At 48.1% G+C, this 20,606-nt stretch overlaps 1 protein-coding gene across 1 annotated transcript in view; it reads left to right on the top strand.

The window, feature by feature from the left end:
* Positions 1 to 17,731, top strand: part of lrrc75a (leucine rich repeat containing 75A) — a 70,676-nt gene extending 52,945 nt beyond the window's left edge. The window contains 2 exon segments of the mRNA XM_043718084.2: positions 3,034 to 3,146; positions 12,851 to 17,731. Coding sequence (XP_043574019.2) covers positions 3,034 to 3,146; positions 12,851 to 13,487 — 750 coding nt within the window. The 3' untranslated portion in view covers positions 13,488 to 17,731.
* The last annotated feature ends 2,875 nt before the right edge of the window (positions 17,732 to 20,606 follow it).

Here is a 20,606-nt window from a genome sequence, read left to right as displayed (position 1 = left end):
TAGATCATATGTTTTGTTTTAGTGAGATTGATTTTGGAATAAATACTGGCTAAACCACTAGGGACAACTGCCCTGCTCTGCTTTCGAGACTGGCTGGAGTCTCAGTTTAACATTGCATGTGAAAGACAGTAACTCCAACTATTTAGCCCTCTCTTGGCGTGGTACTGAGATTGTTATATGTTCGAGTCTTGGGACTGGGATTTTTGACTTAGAGCTAACCCATTGAATGACAGCTTAGACTGAAACTGAGGCACAGAGGAGTGCTGTTCTTCAACTTTATAGAACATCTCCAGCACAGAAACAGACCGTTCAGCTCAACTGCTGCCTACTGATGTTTCTGCTCTACATAAGCTTCCTCCAACCATCTCTCTGTCTCAGCCGATCAGCATCTCCTTCTAATGCTTTCTTCTTCATCCAGCTTCCCTTTAAATATGTTGATGCTGTTTACCTTCACCATGTGAGAGCAAGTTCCACATTCTCGGCACTGTCTAGGGAAAGGGGTTCCTCCTGAATTCCCAACTGGATATATTGGTGACTATTTTCTATTGATGATCCCACATTTCCCACATATGGGAAGAGTGCCTCTCTGGAAGGTGGATGAAAGACAGAAGTCTCACTGCCCCCTCCCACTTGCTGAGTTGGATTGCAGTGGGGCCATTCCCTGGGATCAGGGAGCCCATAGCCGGATATCCCATCCTCCCCAGAGGCTGGCAGCTCACTGTGCCAGCAGGTCTAGGCACAGCTGCCAGTAATGCTCCTGTCAGGGACCCAGGCCACAGGTGAGTCAGGCTGCAGTGGGAGTCACGGTGTGGTGGTCCGTGGGGTGGGGGACACCAGCAAGGACAGGTGGGGACAGTGGGAGTCACGGTGTGGTGGTCTGGGGGGTGGGGGACACCAGCAAGGACAGGTGGGGACAGTGGGAGTCACGGTGTGGGGGTCCGGGGGGTGGGGGACACCAGCAAGGACAGGTGGGGACAGTGGGAGTCACGGTGTAGTGGTCCGGGGGGTGGGGGACACCAGCAAGGACAGGTGGGGATGCTGTTTGCTTGCAGCGGGTTTACTACCCCCCTTCCTCATTTCTAACATCGAGTTCTTCAAATAAACCCCCCCCTCCCCTCACTGAGAAACTGTAACAAGGTTTACCTCTGGGCCCCTTTCTTTACCTGAGACCCCTCACTTCCAAACAGGAGGGCATTCAATTCCAGTATAAATCTACCGTGTCAAACCCTCACATCACTTTAAAAACATCTATTAGGTCACCCCTTGACCTTTTCATTCTTAGTGCCACTCTTTAAGAAAAGTGGGAAGGACAAGCCAGGGAACTATAGACCAGTGAGCCTGACCTCGGTGGTGGGCAAGTTGTTGGAGGGAATCCTGAGGGACAGGATTTACTTGTATTTGGAAAGGCAAGGACTGATTAGGGATAGTCAACATGGCTTTGTGCATGGGAAATCATGTCTCACAAACTTGACTAAGTTTTTTTTGAAGAAGTAACAAAGAGGATTGATGAGGGTAGACGTGATTTATTTGGGCTTCAGTAAGGTGTTCGACAAGGTTCCCCATGGGAGACTGATTAGCAAGGTTAGATCTCATGGAATACAGGGAGAACTAGCCATTTGGATACAGAACTGGCTCAAAGGTAGAAGACAGAGGGTGGTGGTAGAGGGCTGTTTTTCAGACTGGAGGCCTGTGACCAGTGGAGTGCCACAAGGATCAGTGCTGGGTCCACTGCTTTTCATCATTTACATAAATGATTTGGATGTGAACATAGTTAGTACGTTTGAAGATGAGACCAAAATTGGAGGGTTAGTGGACAGTGAAGAAGGTTATCTCAGATTGCAATGGGATCATGACCAGATGGGCCAATGGGTTGAGGTGCAGCAGATGGAGTTTAATTTAGATAAACGTGAGGTGCTGCATTTTGTTAAAACAAACCAGAGTGGGACTTACACAGTTCATGGTCGGGCCCTGGGGAGTGTTGTCAAACAGAGGGACCTAGGAGCTCAGGTACATAATTCCTTGTAAATGGCGTCACAGATAGACAGGGCAGGGAATAAGGCATTTAGTATGCTTGTGTTTATTGGTCAGAGCATTGAGTGTAGGAGTTGGGAGGGTATTGTTAAATTTGGGAGATGCAGAAAAATTGACCAGGATGTTGCCAGGACTGGATGGTTTGAGTTGTAGGGAGATGTTGAATAGGCTGGAACTTTTTTTTCCCTGGAGCGTCGGTGGATGAGGGGTGACCTTATAGAGGTGAATAAAATCATGAGGGGCATGGATACGGTAAACAGACAAGGTCTTTGCCCAAGGTAGTGGATTCCAAAACTGGAGGGCATAGTTTTAAGGTGAGAGGGGAAAGATATAAAAGGGACTTGAGGGGAAACTTTTTCATACAGAGGGTGGTACGTGTATGGAATGAGCTGCCAGATGAAGTGGTGGAGGCTGGTACAATTACAGCATTTAAAAGGCATTTGGGTAGGTTCATGAACAGGAAAGGTTTAGAGGGATATGGGCCAAATACAAGCAAGTGGGACTAGTTTACTTTGGGAAACTTGTTCTGAAGGGTCTGTTACTGTGCTGTAATACTGTGTGGCTCTCTAACTCTATGCTAAACTAGACTGTCCCCTGCTGCTTGTACAAATAGCTGTGTGGACAGCATTTACAACGTGTATCAGGCTACTTGCTTTTACAAAAGTAATCTTTCAACAATCGTTACCTTTTTAAAACTGATCTTTTTCCATTTTAGTCCCCCATCAAAAATACAGAAAACTAAGAAGATACATGTATTACAAAGATTACAATTGATCCATCCATAACACTGTTTACCCATCTCTGCATCCTATAGTCACACCAACGTACTGGCCTCAATCTTGACAGATCCAATTAACTCCAGCATCACCAGGCTTCAGTGGGAGAGATGTTCAGATACACACTGGGATTTTCTCTCTCTGTTTCCAGCGATTCCCTGGACTGTACATTGGCAGTTGTTGAGTTGCTCCCTTGTTGACTATTCGACCGTGTGATTGTTTTCAGGAACGAGACTCAGTTGGAGCCATGGAGAAGGTTTGCAGACAGCTGACCTACCACCTGAGCCCCCACTCGCAGTGGAGACCTCAGGGCCTCATGAAACGGAAACCCCAAGCCTGGTAATTCATTCTCAGAACGTTACAACACCGTGTTGCTATCCTGTCCGACCCAAACACCATTCTCCACATAGCCCATCACCCAACCCACCCACCTTCTCCCCACAACCTCAATGATCATGTACCCCTCAATCCCCACTAACCAGCCTCCCCCCCAAATCTCTCAATCCACACCCACCTACTCGAATCGCTTAATCCACACCCACCTCCCTGAATCTCTCAATCCACACCCACCTCCCCGAATCTCTCAATCCACACCCGCCTTCCAGAATCTCTCAATCCACACCCACCTTCCCGAATCTCTCAATCCACACCCATCTCCCCGAATCTCTCAATCCACACCCATCTCCCCGAATCTCTCAATCCACACCCATCTCCCCGAATCTCTCAATCCACACTCACCTCCCTGAATCTCTCAATCCACACAAACCTCCCTGAATCTCTCAATTCACACCCACCTTCCCGAATCTCTCAATCCACACCCACCTCCCTGAATCTCTCAGTCCACACCCACCTTCCCGAATCTCTCAATTCACACCCACCTTCCCAAATCTCTCAATCCACACCCACCTTCCCGAATCTCTCAATCCACACCCATCTCCCCGAATCTCTCAATCCACACCCATCTCCCCCGAATCTCTCAATCCGCACTCACCTCCCTGAATCTCTCAATCCACACAAACCTCCCTGAATCTCTCAATTCACACCCACCTTCCCGAATCTCTCAATCCACACCCACCTCCCTGAATCTCTCAATCCACACCCACCTTCCCGAATCTCTCAATTCACACCCACCTTCCCGAATCTCTCAATCCACACCCACCTCCCTGAATCTCTCAATCCACACCCACCTCCCTGAATCTCTCAATCCACTCCCATCTCCCCGAATCTCTTAATCCATACCCACCTCCCTGAATCTCTCAATCCACACCCACCTCCCTGAATCTCTCAATCCACACCCACCTCCCTGAATCACTCAATCCACACCCACCTTCCCCGAATCACTCAATCCACACCCACCTTCCCGAATCTCTCAATCCACACCCACCTCCCTGAATCACTCAATCCACACCCACCTTCCCGAATCTCTCAATCCACACCCACCATCCTGAATCACTCAATCCACACCCACCTTCCCCGAATCACTCAATCCACACCCACCTCCCGGAATCTCTCAATCCACACCCACCTCCCGGAATCTCTCAATCCACACCCACCTCCCCGAATCTCTCAATCCACACCCACCTCCCGGAATCACTCAATCCACACCCACCTCCCTGAATCACTCAATCCACACCCACCTTCCCCGAATCACTCAATCCACACCCACCTCCCGGAATCTCTCAATCCACACCCACCTCCCGGAATCTCTCAATCCACACCCACCTTCCCGAATCTCTCAATCCACACCCACCTTCCCGAATCACTCAATCTACACCCACCTCCCGGAATCTCTCAATCCACACCCACCTTCCCGAATCTCTCAATCCACATCCACCTTCCCCGAATCACTCAATCTACACCCACCTCCCGGAATCTCTCAAACCACACCCACCTTCCCGAATCACTCAATCTACACCCACCTCCCCGAATCTCTCAATCCACACCCACCTCCCTGAATCTCTCAATCCACACCCACCTCCCTGAATCTCTTAATCCACACCCACCTCCCCGAATTTCTCAATCCACACCCACCACCCTGAATCTCTCAATCCACACCCACCTTCCCGAATCTCTCAATCCACACCCACCTTCCCGAATCTCTCAATCCACACCCACCTTTCCAAATCACTCAATCCACACCTACTTCCCCGAATCTCTCAATCCAAACCCACCCTCCCGAATCTCTCAATCCACACCCACCTCCCTGAATCTCTCAATCCACACCCACCTCCCTGAATCACTGAATCCACACCCACCCACCTTTTCCCCCATAGCCCTCAATGCTAACCACCACTGTCTGTAACACTCTAATCCTAGGGAACAGGGCTATAACTAAAGTTATGGTCATTTTCAGTGCAAACATCATTGATAATTAATGTCTTTACTGAGTCAATATTTTAAAATCCTAGCAAGTTCCTCGTCTTCTTTTGTTAGATCATACTGTGTACAAAGTAGATACCACATTTGTTTACAATGTAAGAATTCAATGTGTGGTGCTACATGGGCAGAAACATTTAATATGAAGAGAGATACACAGCTGAGGGCAGCTAGGAAGTATCGCCATGCAAAAGGCATTATGCAAATGCAGGTTGTTGTTGTAGTTGAAGAGAGGGATTTGGTAATGGGCAGAGAGATGCTTGTGTGGATTATAAACACCAAGACGGAGTCTCAACCCTGTAGCTGAGGGACTCTGTGTCATGTGGATGGAGTTGTTTCTGGGATGTAATGAAGTGTTTTATAAACTTGACTGTTTACTGTATTTATTTTGAGAAGGATATATTTTTGAGTTGATTATTGCCAGGGGATTAAGGGCTCCTACAGACCAATCTGCTTTGGCAGCTTTGTGCCCAATGAATCACAGCCAACTGGTGCCAGACCAGTTTGTCTCCTGACTGGGATTTACTGGAACTCAGAGAGTCTGTGACTCAAGGAGAAGCATTCTGAGTACTAATCCTCAGTCGTTCGGCTGACCTGCTCATTTAATCATCTTAGCTGGTGAGATTAACATTTCAGTAAGCGGTGTTTCTGAGTGGAGGGCAGCTGGCTGCTGGGGGTGGGGAGGCGGGGTGGTGATGCTCTCTCTGGAAGGTGGAGGATGTTGGGTCCTTGGGGTGTGGGTACAGACAGAACATTGCCAGGGGACAGGGGCATTAATAGCAGGATGCTGCCAGGTTTGTGGGAGGGAGGGGGTTCTCTGAGGTGGGACAGCCATCTTGAGGGCTGTGCCCCTTCTAATGGACTCAATGCTCTGCCTCCACCTCAGGGTACACTGTAACATCTCACTGAGATTCCATCCAAACTCACCCCCTCTAGAAGGACAAGGGCAGCAGGTACATGGGAACACCAGCCCCTGCAAATTCCCCTCCAAGTCACTCGCCATCCTGACTAGGAAACAGAGCACTGTTCCTTCAATGTCACTGGGCCAGAATCCTGGAATTCCCTCCCTAATAGCAGCACTGTGAGGTTTTCTGCACCCCAGGGTGACAACATTTCAAGAAGGCAGCTCATCATCACCTTCTCACTGGGCTCTAGGGCCGGACAATAAATACCTGAGTGAGTAAAATGAGAACTTGAGACTGGTATTAAAAGCCAGCCCTGGCAGTGATACCCGGATGATAAAAGCAAGTTTGAACACAGCCACTCTGAGTTCTAAGCTTCTCCGACACATTGGAAAGTAAAAGAGACATTTTCTTGGATCAGACTCTGAACTCCCATGGAATTGGATTGCAGGGTCTGGAGATGATTGAGGGAGCTGGATCCACAAGGAGCTTTGTTCCTGTGTCAGAGCCAGGCCTGGCCCCTTTGCTGCTGGTGATGATTAAAAGGCTGGAGCAGCATAACAGAGCTCATTCCCAGCACGAATCGCTGGTGTGTGGATGGAACTGCGTGACTCACTCTGATTTCAATGATGAATTAATTCCACAGAGATCCAGTTAGTGGCCAGACCAATGCTCCCCAGTCCTCTCGTCATCAACAAAACATTTAATGATTTGAGTGAAAGTAGGTCTTTGCTAAATCTCTGTTGCCTGAGGACTGGGGGGAGGCGGTGACATTGGAGGGGCCTCTTTTTCAACCTGGGTTCAGCTCCAGACTGCAACACTGGGTGGTTCATCAGGACAAATTTGGAAATAAAAATCTGGTTGTTTTGTGTTATATAGAGTCTGGGAATTATAAACGGGCCTCTCCGTCACTATACCATATTGCAGGAGAAGTAATAAACTCAATTTAACCAATAACAATGACCTTTAAAACCCCTCCCCCAGGACACTCCAGGGTCCAGCCTCTTTCCCTGCTCCCACAAGAATCCCTCCCTCAGAAAAGCTACCTCTCCGAAGCAGGAACCGCGACGGACTTTCAAAGAGAACAAAAAATATTACAGCACAGGAACAGGCCCTTCAGCCTCCACACCTGCTCTGATCCAGATCCTCTATCTAAACCTGTCACCTATTTTCTAAGGATCTGTATCCCTCTGCTCCCTGCCCTTTCATATATCTGCCTAGATACATCTTAAACAACGCTATCATTCCTGCCCCTACCACCTCCACTGGCAATGCATTCCAGGCACCCACCACCCCTCTGCGTAAAGACCTTCCCACGCATATCTCCCCTAAACCTTTCCCCCTCACCTTGAACTCCTGACCCCAGTAATTGAGTCCCCCACTCTTGGAAAAAGCTTCTTGCTATCCATACTGTCTCTACCTCTCATGATTTTGTAGGCCTCAATCAGGTCCCCCCTCAACCTCCATCTTTCTAATGAATATAATCCTAATCTACTCAACCTCTCCTCATAGCTAGTGCCCTCCATACCAGGCAACATCCTGGTGAACCTCCTCTGCACCCTCTCCAAAGTGTCCACATCCTTTTGGTAATGTGGCGACCAGAACTGTACACAGTATTCCAAATGTGGCCAAACCAAAATCTGGGGGGTGTACAGGGGTGAGAGGGGCCCAGTATCTTGGAGGAGGTACGGGTGGGAGGGGGTATGGGGTCTGGGGGAATAGAGTGTAAGAGAAGCCCAGAGTCTGGGGGGTAGGAAGTGTGAGACTGGTCTGGGGGGGGTACGGGGTGGGAGAGGGGCCCGGGATATGGGGGGTAGGGAGTGTGAGAAGGGTCTGGGGTCTTAGAGGGGCCACGGGATGGGAGAGGGGCCCAGCGTCTGGGAGGTAGGGAGTATGAGAGGGGCTCAGTATCTTTAAGGGGTATAGTATGGTCTGGGCTGTGGTTTCCCAAATCGGATCATCCCGCTGTTGAAACAACGTGATATACTGTCCTGTCCTCCCTATTGCACAGTGTTCCTCTTTTGTGACGCCAGGATCCTGTATACTCTCCCTTCTCGGTTTATTAAAGTATTGTATCTGAGGTCCGTGTTGCAGCACTCCATTAGAAGCTGCTGCAATGCCCAGGCAGAGAGGGTAAACTCAGCTCTAATAAACACACCCCCCTCATCCCCAGTCTCTTCTCCTGTCTCACCACCCTGACCCCAGCTTCAGTGCAAATATATTTCAGAGCCTGACACCTAAAAGTGCCAATAATTTCAGTCTCAACCTTGCATCCAGATTGGACTCAGACCTGATTATATCATTACACCCAGTTTCAACTTGCACAACAGGATCTGCATAGTTCAGCCTTTCCCTGATGTTCCAGAGAAGCTGAACTGAAAGCTGCCCTTCAATATCCAGGGAATATCCCCCCTGAACTGATCAAACAGTGAGGGCAATCTATCCCTGGAACAAGAGAGGGTTAGCAGCATACAGACCCACCAGTCTCAAACTCTGCAACGCAGCGTCAAAACAATTCTGAACGTAGATAATGTCAGCAGGTCTTTTATTATCCCATTCATCCAGAAAAGTCGTGGGGTTTCTTCAAAGTGACAAACAACATAGTGACACTGTCTACCATTAGTCACGAACAGTCCCCTCCACCGCCACTCCCTAACCACCCGATGCCTGGAGGAAGAATGCCTCATCTTCCACCTCGGGACCCTCCAACCCCAGGGCATCAATGTGGATTTCACCAGTTTCCTCGTTTTCGCCTCCCCCACCTTAACCTAGTTCCAACCCTCTAACTGGCACCGCCCTCATGACCTGGCCTACCTGTCCATCTTCCCTCCCACCTATCCACTCCACCCTCCCCTCCGACCTATTACCTTTACCCCCACCTCCATCCACCTATCACACTCTCAGCTACCTTCCCCCAGTCTCCCCCACCCCCAATTCTCTCTCCACTCCTGAGGCTCCCGGTCTCATTCCTGATGAAAGGGCTTTTGCCCGAAACGTTGATTCTTCTGCTCCTCAGATGCTGCCTGACCTGCTGTGCTTTTCCAGCACCACATTCTCGACTCTAGTCCCCATTAGCAGCTACTCGCCCTCCCAGCCAGATTGTTACCCACTCCTTTGTCTGTTCAACTGTCTTCTCTCTTTTTGGACACTATCCCTCTCTATTATTTACTCCTTGCCCCCTCCCCTACCCCATCTTCTGCATAAAAAGCAACATTTTCCAAGCTACCATCAGTTCTGAGGAAGGGTCACCAGACCTGAAATGTTAACTCTGATTTCTGTCCACAGATGCTGCCAGATCTGCTGCGCTTTTCCAGCAATTTAAAGTTTTGTTTCCGATTTCCAACATCCACAGTTCTTTCAAGTTTTTTACACTGTGACATCTGTGTCCGATCAGTACACCCCTCAAATTGGGAGGTCTTGCGTCAAATCAAAGTAGGAGTTCCATGGTGAATGTTAGGGAGTTAGGAAGTGTTAGTGAACAGAGGGACCTTGGAGTTCAGGTGCACGATTCTCTGAAAGTGGAGTCCCAGGTAGACAGGGCAGGGAAGTAGACTTTTGGCACATTGGCCTTCATCAGTCAGGGCAGTGAGTATAGAAGTTGGGAAGTTATGTTGCAGTTATACGGGATGTTGGTGAGGCCGCACTTGAGTATTGTGTTCAGTTTTGGTCACCTTACTATAGGAAGGATGTTATTAAACTGGAAAGAGTGCAGAAGAAACTTACAAGGATGTTGTCAGGAGTCAATGGTCTGAGTTACAGGGAGAGGTTGGACAAGCTTGAGAGGGTAGGAGACTGAGGGGGGCTGTTATAGAAATGTATAAGATCATGAGAGGCATGAATAGGGTGAATGCACTCAGTCATTTTCCCAGGGTTGGGGAATCAAGGACTAGAGGACAGCAGTTTAAAAAATTAGAGGGGAAAGAATAAAAGGGAACCTGAGAGGCAACATTTTTACACAGAGGGTGGTATGTATATGGAATGAGCTGCCAGTGGAAGTGGTTGAGGCGGGTACATTAACAACATTTAAAAAGTAATTGGACAAATATATGGATAGGGAAGGATTGGAAGGATATGGGCCAAGTGCAGGGAAATGGGGTTAGAGTGAACGGAGATTCTGGTCAGCATGGACCTGTTAGGGCCAAAGGGCCAGTCTCCCAGCTGTAGGACTCTATGACTCTAGACAGTGTCTGTTAAGCAGGAGAAAGTGAGGACTGCAGGTGTTAGAGATCAGAGTCAAAGAGTGTGGTGCTGGAAAAGCACAGCAGATCAGGCAGCATCCGAGGGGCAGGAGAATCAATGTTTCGAGCATAAGCCCTTCATCAGTATGTGTTAGCAGGCAGTCAGAGCAGGAGTGTCTCACAACAGAGAAAACCTAACCATTTTATTGATCTGAATTTGTGCCAAAATTCAATCTTGGTGCATTCCTGTTGGGCTAACTTTTATTTCATGGGATATGTTTCACACAGGTTTTAATGTTAACAATGATGCACTCAAGTGTCCATCTTTCTCTTTCCAGTTCACTCTTTTGATATCTCCTGAGCTGCTCCCTCATCGTGGGTTCCATTAGGTCTGGCTTTCTCCCCCTGATTCCTCATCCCCACCTCTCCAACCCCCATCCCCATCTCTCACTCCAAACCACATCCTTCACCCCTCATACCCACACTGCACCCCAGCATCATCCCTCATCCCCACCCTACACCCCTCACCCCCACCCCAATCCCATACCCTCACCTCTGCTTCAAGTTGTCAGTTTCTCAGACTAACATGAATTCTGCCAACGTATTGAAATTCTAAATGTGACTAACAGTGTGATAATAGTGAGATAAATCCCATGTCTTGGTAATGTTCATTAAGGGACGAGTATTGGCTCGGAGAACAGAGAACCAAGATCTTCTTTGTTCATCTGCTTCGAGCCAAGGCAGCTCGTGCATCCACCTGACCATTTACACCCACAGGTGAGATCAGGTGAGCCCACCTGAGAGCCAGCACCTTAACCAGTGCAGTGCTCCCCCCATGTGGCTCTGGAGGACTGTGGGGTTTTAATGCACTCAAACCTTGGAGTGAGATTTGAACCCTCACTCAGAGGTGAGATTTGAACCACTCAGAAACAACTTCAGGTATGGCTCTGGAGAGAATATCATTAAGAGTTGCTATGCACAACCTCACTCACTGACTCACCCTCTTGCAGTTGTCAATCCAGCCTCAGTTCAAAGTCTCTCTTTCTTCCTTTCTTTTCCTCTTTCTTTTTCTCTCTCTCCCTCTCTTTCTCTCTCTCTTTCTCAAACCCTGGGTATTGTTGTCACTGTGGGAAGCTCCTACAGGAGCTGTTTGTTCCTTGGGTTTTGGATAGGTGAGTCAGGCCATGGCTGAGTAACAAAAATGCACACTTCCAAACTAAGTTAACAAGAAAGAAACTGTCCATTGAGTAACACTGGAGCAGTATGTCTGTGTGAACCAACTAGTCAGCTTCATTGATATATCTGGAAAATAGTGGAATTAAAAATGCAACACAGATCAGACATAATCTCATCACCAGGAGTAAGCAGTCCCTCCTCACTTTCTGTTCCACCAGAGAAACCCTTTTCTGGCTGATTGCTCTTGGCCTGATATTGCAGGGAATAAGCAGCATTCTTTTCCACTTCAAACCCATTTGGTTCTATATGATGTTTTCAGCTGCTCCTGGGTCTGTGTTCTAGGCAAAAGTGAGGACAGCAGATGCTGGAAATCGGAGTCTAGATTAGAGTGGTGCTGGAAAAGCACAGCAGGTCAGGCAGCATCTGAGGAGCAGGAAAATTGATGTTTCGGGCAAAAGCCCTTCATCAGGAATGAAGGGCTTTTGCCTGAAACGTCGATTTTCCTGCTGCTCGGATGCTACCTGACCTGTTTTGCTTTTCCAGCACCACTCTAATCTAGAATCTGGGTCTGTGTTCTGTTGTCCAATGATAGGTCAGTTGACCTGGCTCTGGCCTCCAAATGGACTGAGTGTGGATTCAGCGTGATTGGTTTCCCCCTCCTTCATCAATAAGACATGATCACTTCCCATTGACACTCCATTGCCTCCATATTGGGAACCAGTCTTGTTGTAATGCAAAGGGATCCAATACATGGAGGGTTGGTGTTGTGGTAGTGATTAGGAGAAAGCTTCACAGTGTTTTGCTCTTTGGATCAGTATTGGTATCTATTCCCACTACAGTTACGTTACATTCAAATGGGGGAGTAGAGCCTGTGACAGGAGAGATTAGGTGATGTGCATGACGTGCACGATGCTGGAAAAACACAGCAAGCTAGGCAGCGTCAGGAGGTGGAGATGTTAACATTTCAGGTGTATCTCTTCTTCAGGACGGTTGACACCTGAAACATTGATTTTTCCACCTCCTGATGCAGCCTGGCTTGCTGTGTTCCTGCAGCCTTCTGCCTGTCTACCTTAGATCCAGCATCTGCATTTTTTTGTCTCTCAACATGCATGACATAGATATATAATCCCTACAGTGTGGAAACAGACCCTTCAACCCAACAAGTCCACACTGACCCTCCGAAGAGTAACCCACTCAGACCCATTCCCCTACATTTACATCAGACTGATACACCTAACCTACACATTCCTGAACACTATGGGCAATTTAGCATGGCCAATTCACCTATTGATGCAGCCCAATACTTTCCCAATAGTTTTTCACTTAATCCATTTACCTAGTTATTGGCTCCTTGAACTGGATGCATGGTTTCCCCTCACATTTCCTGATTGCCAATCATTTTTTTTTCCAGTCTGAAAGCTGTCCTGTCTAGGAGCCCAGCCAACGAGACCATGGACTTGTCTGGAATTACCCTGACGCCCAAGGATATTGACCGAGCGGTTGTGTACTTGCAGCAGAATCAGGAGCTGATCAGCAATGTGGAGCTCTGCTTCACTGAACTGACTGATGAAGGTTTCCTGCAACTACTGCCCACCCTCAGTTCACTCCCAAATCTCAACAGCCTGTCCTTGAACGGGAACAAGCTAACCAGGGGCATACTGAGGGAGCTAACAGAAACACTGAAGGACCTGGAGAAGTTCCCAAGTATCACCTGGATCGACCTGGGTAACAATGTTGATATCTACTCACTGCCTCAGCCCTTCCTGGTCAACCTGCGGAGGCGAAGCCCCAAGCACAGTAACCTGCCTACCATCTTGGAGTTCGGGGAGAGCCAAGGCAGTGACCTGGAGAGCTCTGACGCTGACCCTTGTGAAAGTCCGGGCAACAGAACAGGATCACCACAGGGACCTACAGTTCCCCTTCAGGCCCAGGCTGGGATGGGGTCACCACAGGGACCTACACTTCCCCTTCAGGCCCAGGCCAGTGCGGCCATGAGCAATGAAGAGACCATCCATACTGAAGGTGACTCACCAGCCAATCAAACCTGACAACGTGCTATAGACATGAGGTGGTTTCATTGGCCAGGACACATCAGGTAGAACATCTGTAAGGCCCAGAAATATGGAACTGGGAGATTCGGAGCAAGGTGACAGAGAGGAGGCAACTGTGATGGGATTTGGTTCAAGATGAAGCCAATGTGTTGGAACAAGCTGTCACTCAGAAACCAGTGCAGGACTTACTTTCTGTTAGTTACTGCTTTTCTATTAGAGACCTGCACATTTCTGTTTAATTTTTAAAAATATTTGCCTTCCTTTCAGGTCACTCTCTGTAATCAATAATAACTCAGACACCAGGAACTGTCATTGGAACTGAATCTGCCAAGAATGGCCAGGGTTGGTGGGTAACAGGTGACGGTGCATGTTTCACTGACTCCCAGCCAACGGATCCTCTTTGTCCTGATCCTGACAATGGTGAGTGTCAGTTACTGAGGAGGCAGTCAATGCTATGACAGCTTCAAACCCTCCCAGGACTTCCCCCTCTAAACTCTGCCTCAGCTGCCTCCCGCTTTCAGGACATTGAGTCATTGTCCTTCCACACTTGACACCTACTTTAGGATTAAAACACCATCTCGGCCTTCCTTCCAGCATGTAGCCCAGTGAGATCACTAACACACTGAACTGAAGCATCCATCTTGGTTGATGTTACCGGTGACATAGGGAACGGAAGCTTCATGCAGCCTCAATAAACTGCAAAACCAGAAAGAGACCCTGGTTTTAATAAATCTCTCACCCAGCACAATATTTCCTGATTTTCTTTATTAAGTTGTTGTCGTTTAGTGTCCTTCCTTTTCCCTTCATTCATTTCTCCTTCAATTTAAATTCCTAACCTTTGGTTAATTGACACATTGATAATTCTACCCCTCCTGAATCCTTCTACAGATTTGGTACTTACACTATCCAAATTGTGCTTTATCAGTTCGGACCTCTCAGTCGGTAGAAATGTCTTTTAATGTTAGCTGAGTTATAGACTATTCCCTCTCCTCAGGTCCTGACCCTGTTCGTTTCAAACCCCACCCTTAAAAACTGCTGCTCCATCTCCAACATCCCTAACTTTCCCCCTCAGTCCATATCGAAACCTCCCAAATTTGGACTTACCTTTCCCAGAATTCCATATTTAAATCCATCTAATCAGGTTTCTGTCCCTGCAACTGCACTGAAATGGCTCTTAGCAGAACTTAGGGGAAGCGACAGCGTAATGGTATTATCATGAGGCGATTAAACCAGAGACCCGGCTAATGTTCTGGGGACCCAGGTTTGAATCCCACCACGGCAGATTAATTCAGTAAAAATGTGGATTGAAGAATCTAATGAAGACCGTGAATCCGTTGTTAATTGTCAGGAAAACCCCATCTGGGTCACTAATGTTCTTTAGGGAAGGAAACTGCCATCCTTACCTGATCTGGCCTACACGTGACTCCAGACCCACGGTAATGCAATTGACTCCTAACTGCCTTCTGGACAATGAGTGCAGGCTTGGGCAGCCCTGGGTCCATCCTTCTCGATCTGGTCAGAGCTGGAGCCTGCAGCTGCCTCTCTTCCTGCTCCCACCCCGTTCTCTCTGCTGTCCCCCCAGGGATCTCTCCTTGGTTCCTCCCGTTTCCCATCTACACTGAACCTCAGCGACATCATCCGAAAGCACACTGTTACTCTTCCCACGTGCACAGACAGCTCCCAGCTCACCCCCAGTTAGCTCCATCTCACCCCCCTAGCTCCCAGCTCACCCTCAGCTCCCAGCTCACCCCCAGTTAGCTCCATCTCAACCCCCAGCTCCCAGCTCACCCTCAGCTCCCAGCTCACCCCCAGCTCCCAGCTCACCCTCAGCTCCCAGCTCCCAGCTCAGCCTCAGCTCACCCCCAGCTCCCAGCTCACCCCCAGTTAGCTCCATCTCACTCCCCCCACTCCCAGCTCACCCCCAGCACCCAGCTCACCCCCAGCAACCCCCAGCACCCAGCACACCCCCAGCACCCAGCTCACCCCCAGCACCCAGCTCACCCCCAGCACCCAGCTCACACCCAGCACCCAGCTCACCCCCAGCACCCAGCTCACGCCCCAGCACCCAGCTCACCCCCAGCACCCAGTTCACGCCCCAGCACCCAGTGCGCACTCCCAGCACCCAGCGCACCCCCAGCACGCAGCTCACCCCCAGCACCCAGCTCACCCCCCAGCTCTCAGCTCACCTCCCAGCTCAGCCCCAGCACCCAGCTCACCCCCAGACCTGCCATGTTGAGTCCTTTACCATTTCCCCACTGCCAGAATCTTATCCGATATCCAGTACAGCCTGCGTGTAAATGCTTTACAATTAAATATTGGGAAAAATAGCCAATTTTCAGAACCCACTTCAAATTCTGTTCATGAGAAACTAACTGCACCTCTACTCAAATCACAGTCTGAGATGAAGTCATTGTGTTTGGGAACTCAGTGTCACATTAAGCCTGGGGTGAGCCTCTGACCATGTGTTCACACCGTTACTAACCTATTTCTGCCTCCATAATATCCCTCCATAATTGGCCCATCATTAGAGCCAGCTTTGTGTCTGGATTTCACTGTTTGTCCCAATGTCCTCCTGTCTGGAGTCCCACATTCCTGCTGGTCCCTACCATGATCCCAGCTACATCTCTGCTGTCCATGTCCTAACGCAGACCATGCTGAAGGCACTCTCTCATTCCCCATTAGGGGTTGTTTAAAGTGCCCTTTATTGATGTCCTGAGTCCCTGTGAAACCTGCCTGACTCACCATCTTGCTGCCTCCATGGAGACTCTTCTTGAAGCTTCTGTCTTTGACCAAGGGTTTGGTCACCTGTGTTAATATTTCCTTCTTTGGCCCAATCTCAGTTTCCTTATTCAGTTACGCTCTGACTGGTTTAAAAGTGCTATAGAAATGTAGGGCATTGTTATATTGACCTCTGGCTTTTAAATGTCTTGGGTTAAGTCTGATTCAGTAACTGAGTAGCTCATTGCTGTTGTCAGACACTGCCCGTTTAACTCTTCTTCCAAATAAAACGCGTTAATTCCTTCAGCTCCAGCAGATTGAGGTGAATTGCTGGATGGTGGACAATGCACTGGATGGATTGGTCTTGCCTGTACTAGGCCCCTGTGTGAACACAGGCCCACAGCACAGAGCTAGTTCAAATTCAATACAAATCTCTCATTCAGAGATATGCAAAATGGCAATGTTAAACTGAAGCTTTCCTCCATATCTTGCCTTGAGCTGTCCCTGTCCTGGGGAGTGATTGATGGAGACAGTGTAGAGGGAGCTTTACTCTGTATCTAACCCTATGCTGTCCCTGTCCTGGGGAGTGATTGATGGAGACAGTGTAGAGGGAGCTTTACTCTGTATCTAACCCTATGCTGTCCCTGTCCTGGGGAGTGTTTGATGGGGACAGTGTAGAGGGAGCTTTACTCTGTATCTAACCCTGTGCTGTCCCTGTCCTGGGAGTGTTTGATGGGGACAGTGTAGAGGGAGCTTTAATTTGCATCTAACCCTGTACTCCCCCTGTCCTGGGAGTTTTTGATGGGGGGACAGTGTAGAGGGAGCTTTACTCCGTATCTAACCCCGTTCTGTATTGTTTGAGCACTGACCCCTTTAAATTCCATAAATAGCATGTTCACAATGAAACTAAATCAGGGTTAACCTGCTAAAATAACATTTGAAACAGACAAATTTTAGTCAAACATAAAACATTACATAAAGAAAGTTTTTTACAATTCTCAGAGGTTTTTCAGTGAAAGAAGACTTGCATTTCTATAGAACCTTTCACAACCACAATGTCCTTAAAGCACTTTACAAACAAAGGAAGAGTTTGGATTGTGGTAATAGTTGTAGGAAACACAGCAGTCAACTTGTGAACAGCAAGATCCCACAACAGCAATGTGAGAAAGGATGGGTTAAAGTATGTTAGTGTCAACGGTTGAGGGAGAAATATTAATGAGGACAGCAGGAAGACTCCCTTGTTCACTTTACCTTCAAAATCCCAGCCGAGGAGTCTTTGACAAGACGTTTTGAATGACCCATTCGAGAGATGGAATCACACTGAATGGGATCTATAAAAGAGTTATCTTTTAGAGAAGGGACACCCAGGCAGTGAGTGAGAGAGAGAGAGCTGATCTGGTGTCTGATGTTTTACACTGACGCACTGACCAATTTCCCTGAACGCTGCTTATACCTTTGATCAGACAGAATATTTTTATCCTTGTGAATGTCAGTACACCTGAAATAAAATCAATAAAATGACAGTATGTTGAGTGCTTCCTGAAATACAAACCATTGTTTAAAACATGGCTGTGTATCAAATGGATATTTTGTTGGGAATTAAAAGAACTTGCGTCTTCACAGAAACTGATAAATCTGTGAGTTGTTATCTATTGCACAGTATGTGTACATGGATGTCAGCTGAGGATAGAGTTGTTTCTGTTACTTTTGGTGGTATGGTTTGATGTGACCATTCTAAATTCCCAATGATGGGAACATTGCACTGTCATTACACCTACCAGCCACTAGTAGTGCAGTGCTCATTAGGTTCTTGTTTGTAAAAGTTATCTGTGACCATTGATTATGTTATTGAGAAAGCTGGCATTTATCAGGAACATGATCCACTATCACCCTCTCAAGAAAATGGCTACCTACAACTTTCTCGAGGGCAAACCAATGATGGGTAATAACTCTCCCCTTATCAATAACAATTCCAATTCCCAAATAAAGCCACTAACCATCGCCTGCTCTAAAAAGTGCTTCTGAAACTTTTTCTCGTCATGAGCCACTTTTGGTGCTTGCTAATTACTGAATTCCCAGAGCAGTGAGTGTGTGTGTGTGGGGGGGTGTGGGTGGTGGTGTGGGGGAGAGAGAAGGGAGGATGCTGTTTCATCCATAGGGATTTCAAGTGAAAAACGCACCTGCTCTCCTGTTAGGTTTTTTGAAGGTCAGGGTCAGGCCTATGAGTCTGGATAGTTTGATCATGCCCACTTTAGAAAAAACTGAAACAGAACTGGGGTTACATTTCTCCAGCAATTTCTGGTTTTGTTTCAGATTACCAGCATCCGCAGTTAGGGTCATAGAGATGTACAGCATGGAAACAGACCCTTCAGTCCAACTTGTCCATGCTGACCAGATATCCCAACCTAATCTAGTCCTATTTGCCAGCATTTGGCCAATATCCCTCCAAACCCTTCCTATCCAAATGCCTTTTAAATGCTGTAATTGTACCAGTCTCCACCACTTCCTCTGGCTTCTCATTCCATACACGCACCACCCTCTGTGTGAAAATATTGCCTCTTGGGTCCTTCTTATATCTTTCCCCTCTCACCCTAAATCTATGCCCTCTAGTTCTGGACTCCCTGACCCCAGGGAATAGACTTTGTCTATTTACCCTATCCATGCCCCTTATAATTTTGTAAACCTCTATAAGGTCACCCCTCATCCTCCGACTCTCCAGGGAAAACAGCCCCAGCCTGATCAGCCTCTTCCTATAGCTCAAATCCTCCAGCCCTGGCAACATCCTTGTAACTCTATTCTGAACCCTTTCAAGTTCTTTGTTTCATTTTGAAAAATTGTGCAATTTATAAGGGCCTCAGGTGGTCAGATCTCCACACAGCCATTCTGCTGCATCAGAGACTGCAACATGAAGATCTTGGCTAGCAGCCTCCAGTAGGGAGTTGCAGCCCACAGTTGGGAAAGTGTACCTGAGGATATAAGTAAGGGGTTTGCTTGTTCACTTCAGATGGTAGTCAGTAACATCAGCATGGGACTTGGAGTCACCCACGCACAGACCCAGACAAGGTCAGGTCACTAGGTCCTCTTCCCACAAGGAGATTAGGGACCACTTAGTTTTTCCGAAGTTACACCATTTGCCCTAATTTGGATTGGTTTTATAATAATGTGATACTGTACACCATTCATACGTAATCAAGTCAGTGCAAAATGTTTAAATAGTCCTTATTTTGGACATGGGTAATTTCAGCAAACACGGCAATGGGTGAACATTTCAAGTACAGCAGACTGCAAGACCAGTTGCCAAAATGAAAAAGGAAAGATTCTGTCACAGGTTCTAAACATTCCTGGTGGAGATTGCCAAGTCAGGATAAGCACTGCCTATCCCTCGCACATCACCTCACAAGGTCAGCTGGGAATGTCAATCAGTTGGATTATCTTCAGTTACATCAAGTAGCCTGCAGTTACCTGTCAAACCAACAGGCCTTGAGATTCAGTCCTCACTTAAACATCAGTCCACATCAAACCGCGGGTGCATATTGCTGCTCAGATTGTCAGGAAAATCTTGTACAGTGTGCATTTCACACTTCAGAAAGTTCGAAAATAAAGTGTACCTCAGGCCTTCCTCAGAACATTTATCCTTATACAGAGACCCAGAGGTAGGTTAGTGATGGCCAGGTACTGGGACCATTGGTGAATCACGGTAACAAAGTCTTCAAAGTTTGAGATCTTTCCCTTGAATGGATGTCTGTGGTCACTTTAAGGATGAGTAGTTACTGCTCAGGAGGGTGAGAATGGTAGGTTTAGGCTGCACTTATGCTCCAGTTCAGACAAACAAATGTTATAGACCAGGCTAAAGTGAATCTTGTTTTAAATATTAGTAAAAAGTAGTTACTTACTTCAGGCAGCCGATAGGATGGCCCAGACTGAAGGACCCGAGCCTTTCACATGGCCTCAGCTGTACATTGGTTACATTGCACCCACCTTAGGGCTAAATAACGGACTGCGAACAGTTTAACATGCACCAATCAGTACTGGACCTTCGGAGGGTCAATGCTGAGGGAGTGCCGCACTGTCGGAGGGTCAATGCTGAGGGAGTGCCGCACTGTCGGAGGGTCAGTGCTGAGGGAGTGCCACACTGTCGGAGGGTCAATGCTGAGGGAGTGCCGCACTGTCGGAGGGTCAATGCTGAGGGAGTGCCGCACTGTCGGAGGGTCAGTGCTGAGGGAGTGCCACACTGTCGGAGGGTCAGTGCTGAGGGAGTGCCGCACTGTCGGAGGGTCAGTGCTGAGGGAGTGCCGCACTGTCGGAGGGTCAGTGCTGAGGGAGCGCCGCACTGTCGGAGGGTCAGTGCTGAGAGAGTGCCGCACTGTCAGAGGGTCAGTGCTGAGGGAGTGCCGCACT

The sequence above is a fragment of the Chiloscyllium plagiosum genome, unplaced genomic scaffold (assembly GCF_037043375.1).
Source record: "Chiloscyllium plagiosum isolate Xiang-an unplaced genomic scaffold, Cpla_swu_hap1 HiC_scaffold_31, whole genome shotgun sequence".
In the NCBI taxonomy this organism is placed as follows: domain Eukaryota; kingdom Metazoa; phylum Chordata; class Chondrichthyes; order Orectolobiformes; family Hemiscylliidae; genus Chiloscyllium; species Chiloscyllium plagiosum.
The sequence above is the reverse complement of the archived record's forward strand: the minus strand, read 5'-3'. Positions and strand labels throughout refer to the sequence as shown.